The 15509-nt window shown below is 41.0% G+C and overlaps 1 protein-coding gene across 1 annotated transcript in view; it reads left to right on the forward strand.

Annotated features, from left to right (window-relative positions):
* The first annotated feature begins 341 nt into the window (after positions 1 to 341).
* zmynd11 (zinc finger, MYND-type containing 11) overlaps positions 342 to 15509 on the forward strand; it is a 43388-nt gene continuing 28220 nt past the window's right edge. The window contains exons 1-3 of the mRNA XM_085805428.1: positions 342 to 433; positions 6522 to 6657; positions 13272 to 13431. Coding sequence (XP_085661554.1) covers positions 385 to 433; positions 6522 to 6657; positions 13272 to 13431 — 345 coding nt within the window. The 5' untranslated portion in view covers positions 342 to 384. The remainder of the gene's footprint in view (positions 434 to 6521; positions 6658 to 13271; positions 13432 to 15509) is intronic.

Here is a 15509-nt window from a genome sequence, read left to right on the forward strand (position 1 = left end):
CGGTCGGCTCCGTTCGGCTCCACTCGGCTCCCCGCTCGGCTCCGCTCTGTTGGCGCTGTCTGTGTGTTTACCTCCCAGCGCAGCGCTGCTGTACTGTGGCCAGCTGCTGCTGCTGCACACATACACACCAGCAACAACCATCCGCAGCCTCGACTGAGCCTGGAAAATAGCTACTAAATGTAAGCTGCCCCGCGTTCAACCCTTCGCGGATTTCCCTCCTGCAGCGCCGTGGGTTTGTGACACTAAAAGCAGAGGTGAGTTAGATTTTTTTTTTTTAAATTTCATTCTGGGGGTAGAAAAAAAATAAATCGCACGAGCTCAATGACAACCCCGTGGTGCGGCTAAGTTAGCCGTTAGCTTAGCCGTTAGCTTCCTATCCCCGTGATGGAGGAGGTGGACTGTGAACATGGCGCCCTCCAAAACAAACGAACAGGTAGGTAGGCTAGTTACTGGTAACGATTTATGGCGGCAGATAATTAAAAGCTTCACGTGTGCTCCCAAACAAACAAACACACACATCCATGTCGTTGTTGTTGTGTCTGTGTTGAGCTAACGTTAGCTACGTAACAGTTTACTAGCACCGCTAACAAAAATGTAACTTACCCGCGATAGATAGCTTCACTCTTGGTGACGAACCCTTAATTCAACGCGCTTATTCTTGGTTTTATGTTGTCATTCGGCCTAAAAAGAATACAAACAGGCTGATTTAACTCGTATATAAAAAGTTACATACCCTCCTCTTTGTCTGGACAAGCTTCTGGTGTTGGACGTTAGTTAGCATGCTAGTGGCTAAATCGAGATTGTTGAATGGAGCTAAGAGCCCGTGGCCTTCCTCCTGCTTGTCTGTCTGTCTCTTCTTTGTTGTTGCCGTACACGCACAAGTTAAGTGTAGCGTGTTTGTTTAAAATAAAAGGCGCTGTTGTGAAGTTTTTGTGTGACAACAGCAGCAGCGCGGTTGTCTTTGAGCTGCACAGCGACCGCCGCGTTTGGTGTCATGTTGTCGGTGTCAGTCGTGGTTGAGATCCGCGGGCTAACGGTGAGAGACCTGCTGGCATCACTATAACCTGTCAGACTGACAGTGTTGGTTCATAATAATCGATGTTATCTATATGTAGGCTATAGTTATGAGGCTATAGCTATGGATGTAGATTTTGATCAGTGTGAGGAGGAGGAGGAGCTGTCGGCTTCTTCAAAAAAGAGGTAAACAACAGCGCCGTGTCGCCTCTTTGTTTTATTTGTTTGCCATATTACAATACTTACTCCTTGCACCTGTGAAACCAGTACATTTGACAGGGTTTTCTTTTTTAAAACTGGTGAAACATACAAGGGACGACTCAAATAATCTGGCATCTGTCATTAACAGGTGTCAGGCCGATGTGTGTGAGGAATGGGATCATGTATGAAAATGAAATGTGAATATTTGCTTTGCAAGTCGGTTTATGGTTTGCGCCCCTACATTTTCTGCTTGTGCTCCTAAAATTTCAGTCAAGTTAGGGCTCCACTGTGCTCCTAGTAAAAGAAAAACTAAGTCTGGAGCCCTGAGTGTCCATGTCAGCCCCCAGCAGACACACATGGAGGCAGCAGGGCAGCCCCGGTGGCACAGGTGGCCCCTAATCCACACCTTCTACACTTTAGATATAGATTTTTAGATCTCACATTACTCCCTGTCACCTCAGTGCTCTCCTCTGTTTCCTCTTCAGCTGTGGAAATTGTCTGCTCATCTGCCTGTTTTTAATGTCCGACTTGACTTTTTTCTCTCTGTGTCAAACAAGGATACCTATGTACCAAGACCACGAGGCTGTTTATGGGAAATATGGAGTAGCATTGTAGCATTCAAGGTAGAAAAATACGCAAATATAGAAATATAAGACCATATAACTTCTTAAAAAACAGTTTTGTATAGGGCCATAAGTTCATGGTTCATCAGCTTTCACAAGACATTCATGCAACGATAGTTACACAACTTAAGAGCTGCACACATCACTTGCAGGGTTAGGTGTTATCAAATGATTTGATTTGAATAATTGTCCTTTCTATTGTTATTGTTGTTGTTATCTTCTTGCCTGTTGTTGTCATTTGTATAATAGACCCCAGGAAGACTAGCTGGTTGTCTCAACATCAGACAGCGAACATATAAAAAAAAAACAAAGATAGAGAGAGAGACATTGCCAAATTATTTCAAGAGTACAGTTATTTACAATATTAGAATAAAAATGATACACAATGTCGACAGTTGTATGACAGAAAAGAAAGGAACTATTGCACAGATGGGGAGGAGGGGGTGTATAGGAATGTACAGGTGTAATGTGTGCAGCTTGTACACAAAATAGAAGTGATGGATTATAACTATGAACTGGTTAAATACAGCCTAAATAGTGGAATGAAAACCTGGAGATGTGTGTGAATAGTGCAAAAATGGCAGATCGATAGTGCAAGAAGAAGAAGATGAGTGATAAATGCTGTTGGGGCTCATCACCTCCTCCTCGTTCGTAGCATTAAATCCACACCCAAATAGAAACAGAATATTTTTAATGCTTTTCCTCCTGTTTGCATCCAAATGATCCTCTCTTTACAAGAATTCAAGCATTTTGCCTTTTTGACACTGTAAGACAGAAGACATAAGACTGTTTATTAATACCAGACATGGGAAATTTGGTTGTTTAAGTAGCATACAAGGTAAAAAAGTAGAAGAATATGCAAATATAGAGATATAAAAAACGACTAAGACAAACACATATAGTTATGTACCAAAAAAACCACTATAATATCCAGTTATCAATCATTTCTGGTGTCTAATTATAATGAGTATTTTCTCATTTGTCGTTTATTTTAAGTTGTGTCCAGCCAGTGAACTCAAACCAGGACTTTTTGTTGATGTAGGATTTAAAAAGAGCATGCAGGAAAAAAAATGAAATACAGTGAGTAATTTACAGTGGCAGGTTTATGTGAGTCTGACTTGTAACGCTAATATCATACACAACGCAGGCTGGTATTTGCGTACTGTCTATGTTTAGTTCTCTATATCGGTATGAAAGATGAAGTATTTTCTGAGCTTAAGAAACGCTCTGATTTGACCACAACCACCACGGATCCTCCTGCTTTCTGTTGATGTCGACCTCATTTGCATCCACTCTTGAGTAATTAGCGCTCATCTGAAAAACCACATATTCACACTGTTACGATGTGTGAAGATGATGATGAACATCCTCTCTCGACATCTGTCACAGCCTCTTCTGACACAAAAGTGCCGAGAGTCTCCCCCCCTCTCTCGTCGTACGAAAACGCCCTGAGCATTACCATGGTTAGCTGTTTGGCTGCGATTTATGAAAGTGACATCCCAAGTTTCACGGATGGTTAAGAGGAGGACCGCATAAAATTGGATTTCAGGATATTCAGGGAAAGGCCAGGCCTGTGCACCAGAGTGAGGACGGAGGCAAACCGGTATTATTCAGAGCCTTTTGAACGTCTTTCACAGTTTTTTCTTGTCAAATTCTCTCTGGCATTTTTCTTTTTTTTTTTTTTTTGGAGCTTCCTTCAAAACCACAGTTTCTTTTCTTGTAAGGAGGCCAGGAAACGGTGTGCTGTATTATGAATATCCACTGATATGTAATCAACGCTTTTTCAGACAAATAAGGTTCCCAGATATGGATTTTAAATAAATAAATAAATATTGCACAGGATTGATTTTGGTATAAGTCTAAATAGACTCATTGTCAAGGACACGCACGCAAAAAACAACAATAAATGTTCCCTGGACTTGTTACTGAAGCAAAGTTTCTGCTGTTTCCCAACAACGTTTATTCAGAGCATGTTGAGATATTGTGACTGAAAAAGCCACAAAGGCACAAATATCTAAAACATGCCTGTAGTTGGCAGTTTGCTTATGTTCCTGTGGAAAACATAGCAACAGCAATAATAAAAACAGAGAGAGGGGAAAGATGGCAGTGAAGAGGGAAGAATAGAGCTCAGGTTCGTCCCCTCTGTGGATTTCACTCGTATAATTCTGTTCAATATAACTGAGAGTTTGTGTTTTTATATTAAAGCGTTAACAGTCTTCAAGCCTTCAGCTGCCGAAGAACTGAAAGCTCGTCTTTTGTGACGTGTCCGAAAAGTCAAAGGGTCCATGATCAGTTTAATGTTTAACAGGGCTGAGTTTCCGATTCATTTAAAAGATCCGATATCGATTCATAAAATTTGTAGATCGATCTTTTGATCTGTTGCGCTGTTCACTTCTGGAGTGGGTCATGTTAAATAAATGTGCAGTAATGTAACTAACTTTTTGGTCAATTTAATGTAAACATTAATATTTTTAATTTATACACCAGGTTAGAGAGTTCCATCTTTGTACAATTTGCAACATTAGTTTTGTGAGAATCTCTTTCATAACCAAGCAAATTGGTTATTAAAACTGAATGAATCAATATCCAATCGAATCGGAATCAAATCAGTTCAGTAAAACAGTCGTGATTCCCAGCTCTAGTGTTTATCGTAACAAAAAATCCAAAAAACAGTAGCAAAAAGGAAAAATAATAATAAAGGTGATGATAATAATGGTGACGGTTGTGTTCAAACTCCAGCCACCACACAATAAGTAAAAGGAAATAACCACACTCCCTCAATGTGTCAACGCAAAGCCATAAACCCATATGTAAAGAAACAATATGTGTCCTACACCTTTCTTGATGTGTAAAAAAAAAAGTTTTCTAGCAACATTTTAATGGCTGAAACGGTAGTTTTTGTTTTTTGTTACGGTGGAAAAGGAATGAAAGTTTCAGATGAGTTGCACTGTAGCAGTTGTAGTAGTTGCACTGTCTTAATATTAACATAATGGAGCAGTATAGTCCTGAACACACCTGGTTTGTTATTCTCATATGGTATTTCTTTAACATTTGTTTTTATGGCCAGATGTAGCTGTTATATAACCATCCACGAGGATGTTTTACATGCAGTATGAGGAGGAACTCTGCAGGATTTTAACCTTAAAGCAGAAGTAAGCGATCCGGTCGTTTTGGGTAACTTCTTGTCAGCCGATGGAGTTAGCAGCCCCCGCCCTCGTCATGGATCTATTGGTCCTCGTCCCTATGTCACCTCATTCACCTGCATCCTTTGGCGAGAGAGGACCGCCCCTTTATGTCGTTCTCTCTCCTCATTGGATAAAGGTTGTAGGATACAAGGAAAGTTTTCTCCTCAGCTTACAGCAGAGCAGAGTGACTGACAGACCCGTGTTTCAGACCAAACACTTTTATGTAAGTGATTGCTGTCGGAAGATATAACTATTTAAGACTTATATTAACACAAATATTCCGCTTACTTCTGCTTTAAGTCAGCTCCATGTGTCCCTTAGCTCCAACTCCAGAGTCCTAGTTCTGGTTAAATCAATGACTTGTCTAGTTCCAGGGAGAATGGAGGCTCTCTGCCTTCCACCTAGCGTCTCTTGGCCGAAAACCAACCTTGTAAGATCAGAGCCTCCGGTTCATGACAGATAAGACTACATATACACATGGTAACATGGTAGATGATAAATAACCTTATCCACCGCTCCATGGATTGATTTCTCACCGGCTTTGTTGTTGGAAACAAACGCACATGGAGGAGAGGAGGGTTAGAGACACAGTTCCTCTTGCTGGTCGCTGATGCTGGTCCAGTGTTTGGTGACTGTATCTCCCTCCTGATGCCGGTTCATAACGCTCAGTAACATCCTCACAGACGGTGACATGTGATCCTGCAGAGCGCCGGCTGCTCTTCTTATTCTTCACAATCACTCAGTCCAACAGGTTCCTGTCACGCTGCTCCACCTGTTGGTTTCCCCGCTGCCGCTGACCTGCTGATTAGTTCATCTACTATCACCTCAGGAGCATCAAATTAAAAATCTGAGTTTCAGCAGATGTTTGCTCGAGAGACAAATACAACATACGAACAGAAAACTTGATTTATTGTAATGTAATGTAATGTAATCTTTCTTTTGTTTTTCTTTTTTAATTGACTGCACCTCTGTCGACAAAGTCAGTGAGATTATTGCATGGCAGTGACGTTTTTACAAACCTGAAATGACTTAAACTTTTCTCTCTCTTATATTTGTTAAATATTACAATTTATCACATCTTCCTGGATTTATATAATGATGATATTGTGATTTGGTTTGGGTATTCGTTCTTTATTAATGGATAACCAGCACATTTTCTGTATAACACAACTAACTAACTAACTGATTCTAAAAAAATACATTACAGTTTTGGGTTTGGGGTTATATGGAAAGAATAAATGTGATTTAATGTGATATTATTCATGCAAAGGTTTGATTATAGTATATTAGACATTTTATTTTCTTGTGTTGAGATGATAACTACATCTCTTATCACTATGAGCCCTCCTGCTGTATTTTGATTTAACCTTCAAATACAGTGAAACCGACTTTTTATTCACAGCAGAAATCAAGTGGAGCTGCTGATTTTCAGTTTTCCTTTGGTTTTTTATTTATTTATGTATTTATTTATTTATTTTTCTCCCTTTGTTTCCCACAGTCGCGATGAATAAGGAAATCATGTCACGTGTGGTGAAGAAGAGGCAGGCGGACCCCAAGGTGGTCCAGTATGTGTGGGCGGCCATCGAGGTCATCCGCAACCAGAAACAGATCGCAAACATGGACCGGATCTCCAAGTAAGTTCACCGCCGCCACTAGGGCTGGGTAAAAATATCGATTCAGCAATGCATTGCAATTCTTTTCTCTGCAATTCAATATCGATTCAGCAATCTTCTGAATCGATTCAAGCCCCTGGCCAGTGGGGGCGCTGCGAGCAACACCCTCGTGTGATTCGCGCTGTACGGACGGGGGCCGCACTAGACCAAACCATAACAATATGGGAGTGAGTAGCAGCAGCAGCGGGGATCGATCGTCGGGGGAGGGACGCACCGCGCCGTGCCGTATTAACTTTCGCTTTCAACACGCGCTGCTGTTATGCATGCGTGCTTCTCTGTGGTGTGTATGTGTGTGAGAGGATGCGGCCATCGTCCGACGGGGGGGGGGGGGGGCGAATATCGCTACTTTTTTTTTTTTTTAAGACGTTAGTTTAGGCGGCAGCTCTTTGTTGTTAAGGCGGCCGCCTTAACAGGAAAGCGCTGCGGGAAACCCTGAACTTATCTGACAGCTGCTCTCACTTCTTCCTCTGCTCCTCCTCACTCACTCACCTACACACAGACAGGACTCTGTCTTCCTCACACTCACCCCAGCCCCCCAGTTTCTCATCCCACCTGCCCGTACCATACACATTGACAGTCAGTCAGAAATCACAGAACTTAAACATCATAACAAGAACATTACTGCGGGGTCGCTACAATATTTTCAGTTGTGCAGTCAACTATTATTAATAATATTGTTTTGTATTGTTTTATTACTCAAAATGTTATGAGTTATTTTCCAAGAGGAAAGTATCACATAGCCTAATTTAAATTTAGCTGCACTGTAGTTCAGTGTTAAAGCAGTGTCATATTTTGTTATGCTATGAGTTATACTATGGCTGTTCATAAGGCATGAAACTAAACAAATAATTATTAAAAAAAAAAAATCTGGTACTCTTATTTGTGTATTTCTGCTTGATACTGAATCGATATCGAAGCATTTCAATCAATATCGAATCGAATCGATATCGAATCGAATCGTGACCTAATGAATCGAAATCGAATCGAATCGTGAGATTCTCAACAATACCCAGCCCTAGCCGCCACACCACACCAGACCAGACCAGACCAGACCAGACGTGTGTTTGATTTCTGTTAGTCTGTACATAATTATTAAAGGGTTATTTACAGGATTTAAAGAAATATATATTATATAGATTAATTTTATTTATACGAGATGAAATATTGAGATGGACGCCGGGGTTTTGTTGTTCAACATCAAGTGACAGGAAGGGTGGATCCAAGCTGTGGAGTTTAGGAAGAGGAGGGGTGTGTGTGCGTGTGTGTGTTCGTGTGTGTGTGTCCTTAATCATTTCAATAACCTACAAACCTCCCAGCCAGGAAACCTGTTTGTGTGTGTGTGTGTGTGTGTTGGCCGGTCTCTGGTTTGCTGTGTTGTATGACAGCTGCCTCTTCACAGGGCTTCAGGTGATTCAAAGAAACATGGTGCCGACCTGAGGGCAGAGTGGAGCTACACACACACACACACACACACAGAGACACACACACACAGACATGCTGTTACTTGATCTGACTGTGTTTAGGCACTGTGGGTTTCTTTAATCGTTTCCCGCCTTTGTTTTGTTTTGTTGCGTTTTTACGCAGATCCTTGAAAAGAAACAGAGAAACATGAAGTCATGAATTTACTCGTCATCATAGTTGCAGATGTGATTATTAAGTTTTGGATTTGAGTGTGTTATTATTCTACCTGCTTTAAAAGCTTGAACTGACCTGTGGTTGTGACTTTGATCTTTGATCCATTGAGCTTTAATGATTTTTAATTTTCAGTAAATCAATTTCAAAAAGATTTCAGAGAAAAGTGAGAACTTTTTATCTTTTCAAATTCTTGTTTATTGTCCAAAATCCCAGAGTCATTACTACATTTTAAAGTCAAATATTTGGAGATTTTAACAAATTAAAGGGATAGTTCAACTGATATCTGTCTGATCGGTTTAGAAATCATTTTATCTTCTCAGAGTCTCAAAGGGATAGTTCAACATTTTGGAAAATTGGCCCATTGCCATAATCCCTATAGTCATAGCAGTAGGTTCATCACCTTTAAAGGACAATTCCAGTCGAATTCAACTCGGGGGTGTATTTTCATATCATTTTAGGTCTAAAAGAATGAATCTGAAGATTTTCAGTTTAATCGCTCCTATTTTGCGGTAGTTGCGTTTGTCCCTGCGTCGCCACGGCAGCAATGAATGGGAGTGGATGTAAGTTCCGCTGTTTAGGCTGTTTCCAGCCCTCAAAGCCGCATTTTTTTTCCACAGACAGCATCAGATGGCTACTCAAACATGCACCGAGAAGTTTATTTACTTCAAGCAAGTCGACATGTTTGTAAAAGTCGATCTAATTCAAAGTCTCCCGGAGTCTCGCGCGAGCCCGAAGTTGCAGTGCTGGTGTATTCAGGCGCAGTCGGAGCTACCGCTTGTGTCATAAACACAGGAATATCAACTCTTTACTTGCTTGAAGTGTACATTTTTTTCCACAGACAGCGTCAGGTGGCTACTCAAACATGCGCCGAGAAGTTTTTTTTACTTGAAGCAAGTCAAGAGTTGATATTCCTGTGTTTATGACACAAACGGTAGCTTTTCCCACTGCATGTGAACACACCGCGCACGGCAACTGGGTCTCGCGCGAGACTCCGGGAGACTTTGAATTAGATCTAGTTTTACAAACATGTCGGCTTGCTTGAAGTAAATAAACTTCTCGGTGCATGTTTGAGTCGCCATCTGACGCTGTCTGTGGAAAAAAATTGCGGCTTTGAGGGCTGGAAACAGCCTAAACAGCGGAACTTACATCCACTCCCATTCATTGCTGCCGTGGCGACGCAGGGACAGACGCAGCTACCGCAAAACAGGAGCGATTAAACTGAAAATCTTCAGATTCATTCTTTTAGACCTAAAATGATAGGAAAATACACCCCCGAGTTGAATTCGCCTGGAATTGTCCTTTAATTGTCTGTGCAAGCTAGTTTTAGAACGGCGGAGCAGAGCAGCGAGCTGCTCGGAGCTACGCTACAGAGGCTAGGCAGGTCACAACTTGTCCACCAGAGCGTTTTGGAGTTGTTGGATTGTGTATTTGATGATTTAGATGAGCGGCTCTGCTCCGCCGTTCTAAAAATAGCTTGCACCGACAATTAAAAGTAACAAACCTACTGCTATGACTATAGGGATTATGGCAATGGGCCAATTTGCCAAAATGTTGAACTATCCCTTTAAGTCAATAAAGGCTAGTAATAATGATCACTTATTGATTCTCTGTTGTTTAATCACCAGTTAACTGTTGTGCGGTGATGTTGAGTTGGTGTGATGATGTGAACTCAGTGTTTGTTCTGTCGAGGCCGATCTGCACTCCAGGCCTCACACACCACAGGACGATCAATAGTTTTGACTGACAGACGTTGGAGCTCTGATATTCACTCGTTGTCATTCTTGTGATGAAGTCGACCGCTGTGTGGAAGAAACCAGACGGATCTATAGATTTTTTTTTTTTTAACCATCATGGTGTTTTTAAATCTGCTGAGAGAAAGAATCTGAACGTGGTCGTTGGCTCACGGCTCCGTTCAATCAGACTCGGAGGACGGAGCAGAGCAGAGACTAAATGAAACAGTTTACCACACCTCGTACGAGCAAGTTGGCGAGCACCTTGGGAGCTGGCCGCTCGCCAAATGGAAAAAAAAAAACTTGATGGCGAGAGAGGCTGTTGTCATGGCAACAGCAAAGGAGCGGCATGCACACGTGTAGCCGTCGCATCCACAGCACCAGTCGTCCATCCTCCGTCCGTCCGTCGGTCCTCGCTGCTTCTCTCACCAAAAACTGCGGAGGATGACTTGAGCAGAGGGAGAGGTAGAATAATTAACCGCCTCCTCTCTTTCACTCTCTCACTCTCTCACGGGGGGAAACTTGACTTCCTCCTCCTCCTCCCCGTCGTGCGGCGAGGTCACAGCCACGGCAGCGAGACGGCTGAAAACCAGTTAGTTAATCGTTAAAGAAGCTAATTGCTGCAGCCCAGAAACACAGCGAAACCTTTTCAACCTTGTGAAAAAGTCTTTTACCACTGAGAATTACGACAGTTTTACATTTACCGACAAATCCATTCATTGAGAACATTTCTGATTACCCAGATTGGAAGTAATTACTTTAGTCTCAGTCCTGCTCAACTGCTATAAGATTAAGAAAAGAAAAGCAAGTTTAATGTAATTTATTTTGTTTTTGAACTCCTAACCAGCTGGAGTTGGTAGATATGTACTAACATGTAAATGTGTTATTTTACCTCAGACAATAATGTGTTTTACCGCATCATCTGTGACTGAGACCACAGAGTGGAAGCAGCCAGACTGAAAGATAAAGATAGAAATGTTTTAACACTGTAAACTCTGGCCCTGGCCGGTATAATTTATATTCAGTATATGCTATACTAGAAGCACAGCGGCCTCTAACTTAAAATTTTAAGAGCGGAGCAGAAAATTCAGGGGCGCACACCGTAAATTGACTTGTAAAGCAAATATTCACGTTTCCTTTTCATTCATGATCCTCACACACGTTGGCCTGACGCCTGTAATGACAGATTACAGATGATTTGAGTCGTTCCTTCTACGTTTCATCAGTGATTAAAAAAAAAATAATCCCAAAAAACAGTAAATGTACTGGTTGCACTAGGTAAATAGATGAAAAATTAACTTGTACTGTCTCAAATTTTAGAGACAAAACACCTCCATTTATGGGCTCTAATTGAGACCATGATGGATTGTGTTTAATGAACAATCATTTTAGTGTTTTGGTGCCATGCTGTCTTCATATCCTTCAGTGTGATTGTTAAATGTTGTTTCCTTCTCTGCAACTTTTACGCTCCGATTATTTCATGCTTTAACTTTGAGTGAACATAGACGACTGTTAGTTAAACACTTGACTGAACAGGAGGTCAGCATTTACTTTGAAGGGACAGTTCATGAAGGCACAGATTTGGGTAAATATGAGCCAAGTCAACACACAAGATGAAGTCTACATGTTGTTTCTGAGGGTTTCTGGGTCGACCGTCCAGCCCGTCTCCTCTGTAACTCAGGAGTAAACACCAGCTCTCACCTGACTCCCCACTGACTCAGGCTGTTCGCTGGCCGGCGGCCACAGTGGAGGATACCTGACCTTGCTTCATGAGGGTCATTGCCAGTCAGCAGGCAGCTGCAGGAATCAACCCAGACATTAAATTGTAGGTTGAATGAGAGGAGACAAAAAAACAAAACCGACTGTCTCTGATTGTAATTTCAAACTCCACGTGAGTTTGTAATCTGTCGTCTGAGGAGCATGAATATAATTTATAATTTATGGAGCTAAAACATACATGCTGGTGAATGAATGAATGAATTTTAGACACAGATTTCATACTCATGGCCAGCAAACATAATCAGCATACAAACCAAACCACATAAATTGTACATTTCAAGTACAATTCACACAAATCATTCATTTTTTCTTAATTTCCAGCCACTTTTTAATGAAAGTTATAATAAATACACACTATTAAGTATTAGTTTAGCATTAATAAATACTGAATTCTTCATTTATAACGCATGAATACTCATTAGTATGTAGTTTATAAATACAGTTAGTGCTTATCAATGATGAGTAAAAACATTTTTAACTGTGTTTATAAACTACATACTAGTGAGTATTCATGTGTTATAAATGATGAATTCAGTATTTCAAGCTTAACTAATGCTTAATAGTGTGTACTTATTGTAAAGTGTTACCAAAGGCAGGAAGGACAAAAGGAAAGAAGGAAGGAAGGAAGGGAGGGAGTAAGGAAGGACAAAGGGAAAGATGGGAAGGGGAAAAGGGAAGGAAAGATAGAGGGAGGGAACAGGTTAGGTTAATTGGGTCAAACAAGTAAAGTAAGGAGGGAGGGAGGCAAAAAGGATTGTGGGAAAAGGGAAGTGTTGTGTTGTCATTTGACAACACTGACTGCACTTTAAACATTGACTGCTGCACTTTAGTCTTATTGTTGTTGATTGTGTGTCTTTCTTTTTTATCTTCATTGATGTTTTTAACCACATGGAGGTTTGCATTTGAATTTCGTTTATACCTTGGTATGAATGACAATAAAGGAATTCAATTCAATTCAATTCAATGGGCTCTTTGCACAGCTCCACTACTTCCTGAACTTAATGCTGCTCCTTTGTTTCCTGTCTTACATTATTGGACAAACTGATTAATCCAGGTGTGTCTGACCATTGTGACCACTCAGACACACCTGGATTAATCAGTTTGTCCAATAATGTAAGACAGGAAACAAAGGAGCAGCATTAAGTTCAGGAAGTAGTGGAGCTGTGCAAAGAGCCCATTCAAAAGAAAGATGGAGGGAGAGAACAGATTCGTTCAAGGAAGGAAGAAGAAGGAAGGAAGAAGGGAAATAAGGGAAGGAAATAAAGATGGAGGGAGGGAACACATCAGGTCAATTGGATCAAAAGAGGAAGTAAGGACGAAGGGAAGGAAGGGAAAAAGGATTGTGGAAAGAAGGAAGGAAGGATGGAGGAAGGACAACAAGAGGGTTAAAAAAAAAACTCACGTGCGGTTTCTTCTCTCTGACCCGCCCAGGTACCTGAGTCGAGTGTTCGGCATGCACCCCAAGGAGACGGCCCGGCAGCTGAGCCTGGCGGTGAAAGACGGCCTGGTGGTGGAGACCCTGACGGTCGGCTGCAAGGGCTCCAAGGCCGGCATCGAGCAGGAAGGATACTGGCTGCCTGGGGATGAGATGGTGAGTTCAGTCCGCTGATGATTTGTCAGGCTGTCATCACAGGAAACAGGGAACAATAGAGAGGTTCTCCGAGTGTAACAGTAGAGCTGCTGTCGGAGCCCATGTTCACACCGCAAGCAACTGAAGTAGAAGAAAACCACTTGGTGTAAATTTACATGTAATGTCTCCCAACTTCTGTGACTTTTTATGATCTAGTTTCAGGGATGCAAACAGCGCGCTCAAATGATCATGACCAATTAGGTGACTTGTGTGAATTGTTCAGATCCGAAGAGTTTTTGTTTTCGAGAGGGGGTGGGGGGTGGGGGGTCTCAGCTGGGGTCAGTAAAATGTTTTTCTAACAGGCTGACAGTGACAATCACGTGAAACTGAGGCGAACTCATTCATGGTTGTCTCTGATTATACTGATAACAGCCGACCTCAAACGTAGACGCGCGACATGCGCGCTCATTACCCAAAGCGGCGCGTATCCACGTGCAGTCGGTGCAGTCGATGTGACGGCGACACCGTTTTTTCCCCTGTGCATGTCATGGATGTATTATATTAACGGTGCATGTCCGTGGAGCTGTGCACCGGACATGCCCCGTTTCAGAGGTGAAGGAAGCCCTAAAGACGTCGCCTCCGCGATGTAGAATGTGTTCAATTAAAGTGAAACTAACACATTATATAGGGCTATATGTCCATTACACACTGTATGAAACATCCCATGTCTTTATTTATTTAGTTTATTTTAATAGTAATAATTATGACTAACATTCAGTGAAGACCTAAAAATCAGTATCTCCAAAATGGAAATACTGCAAAGGATTTTTTAAAAAAGCATTTTAATATAGAAATGTTGGCCTTCTGAAAACTATGTCCATCTATATGCACTCAATACTTAGTTGGGGTTGAACTACTGGAAATTGACTTTTCCGTGATATTGTAATGTACTTATTTGTTAATGGTGAGCGCCCCCCCCCCCCCCCCCCCACCCCGGAAATTCCTCTCTTTTTTGGTCCTGACCCGTTTGCATCCCTGTAGTTTAAGCAGACAGGTGCAAAATGTACAGCAGCACATATAACTGTAATTAGATAGTTTAGGGTTTAGGGTTTAAAAGTTAAAAGGTTTTTCCACCACAGGATCATTAAACAAGGAAGAGCTGGAAATTCAGATATTTGAGGAGTTTGAACCAGGGAGATAAGATGAGATAACTAACTCCAGAAAGTTTACAAAAACAAAGAGATAGTAGTCATTTAGTACAAGTAGTTTCTGACTCACTGAATACTTAAAGGTCCAGTGTGTAATAATTATCAAGGTTTAGTGGCCAAATCTGAATAAAACTACCCATTTATATACAGGTAATACTCAGAAAATTAGAATATCGTGAAAAAGTTCATTCATTGAAGCAGTAATTCAGGCAAATGGGGGCCCAACCAAGTACTGAGTACACAAAATGATTATACTTTTCTGATGGCTGACATTTCATTTATTTAAACTCATTTTTCTGTTTATTTCATGTGATATTCAAATTTTTTGAGACTCTGATTTTGGGGTTTTCATAAGCTGTAAGCCATAATAATCAAAATTCTAACAAATAAAAGCTTGAAATATCTTGCAATGCCTGTTATGAGTCTAAATAATATATTTTTAAGTTGAATTACTTAAATGAATGAACTTTTTCACGATATTCTAATTTTCTGAGTATTACCTGTATTAGTATAAGTGTATACTCGCTATAAAAAAAATTGGTTTGGTTTTCGTAGCCTTATAATTCTTCTTTTATATTCACCTTTTTCCGAACGTCAAAAACGTAAGCCGGTTTTGCTCTTCCGGTGGAATTTTATGTTTACGTTTCCATGGTTTCAGTAGTTGTGGTAAATGCATGGATTTTAATTTTTTTTTCATTGAAAATCTGTAAAACGCATGGATCATCACACCAGCTTTTAACAATGGATATCACACAAATTGAAATCCGTGTTAAAAGCTCAGCGTTAATAGATCCATGCGTTTACCGCAACTATGACAACGACTAAAAACCATGGAAACGTAAATGTACAATTCCACTGGAAATGCAAAACCAGCTTCCCGGTTTTGACCAT

This window comes from Trachurus japonicus, chromosome 17 (assembly GCF_045865225.1).
Source record: "Trachurus japonicus isolate A0001 chromosome 17, Traja_1.0".
Lineage (NCBI taxonomy): Eukaryota > Metazoa > Chordata > Actinopteri > Carangiformes > Carangidae > Trachurus > Trachurus japonicus.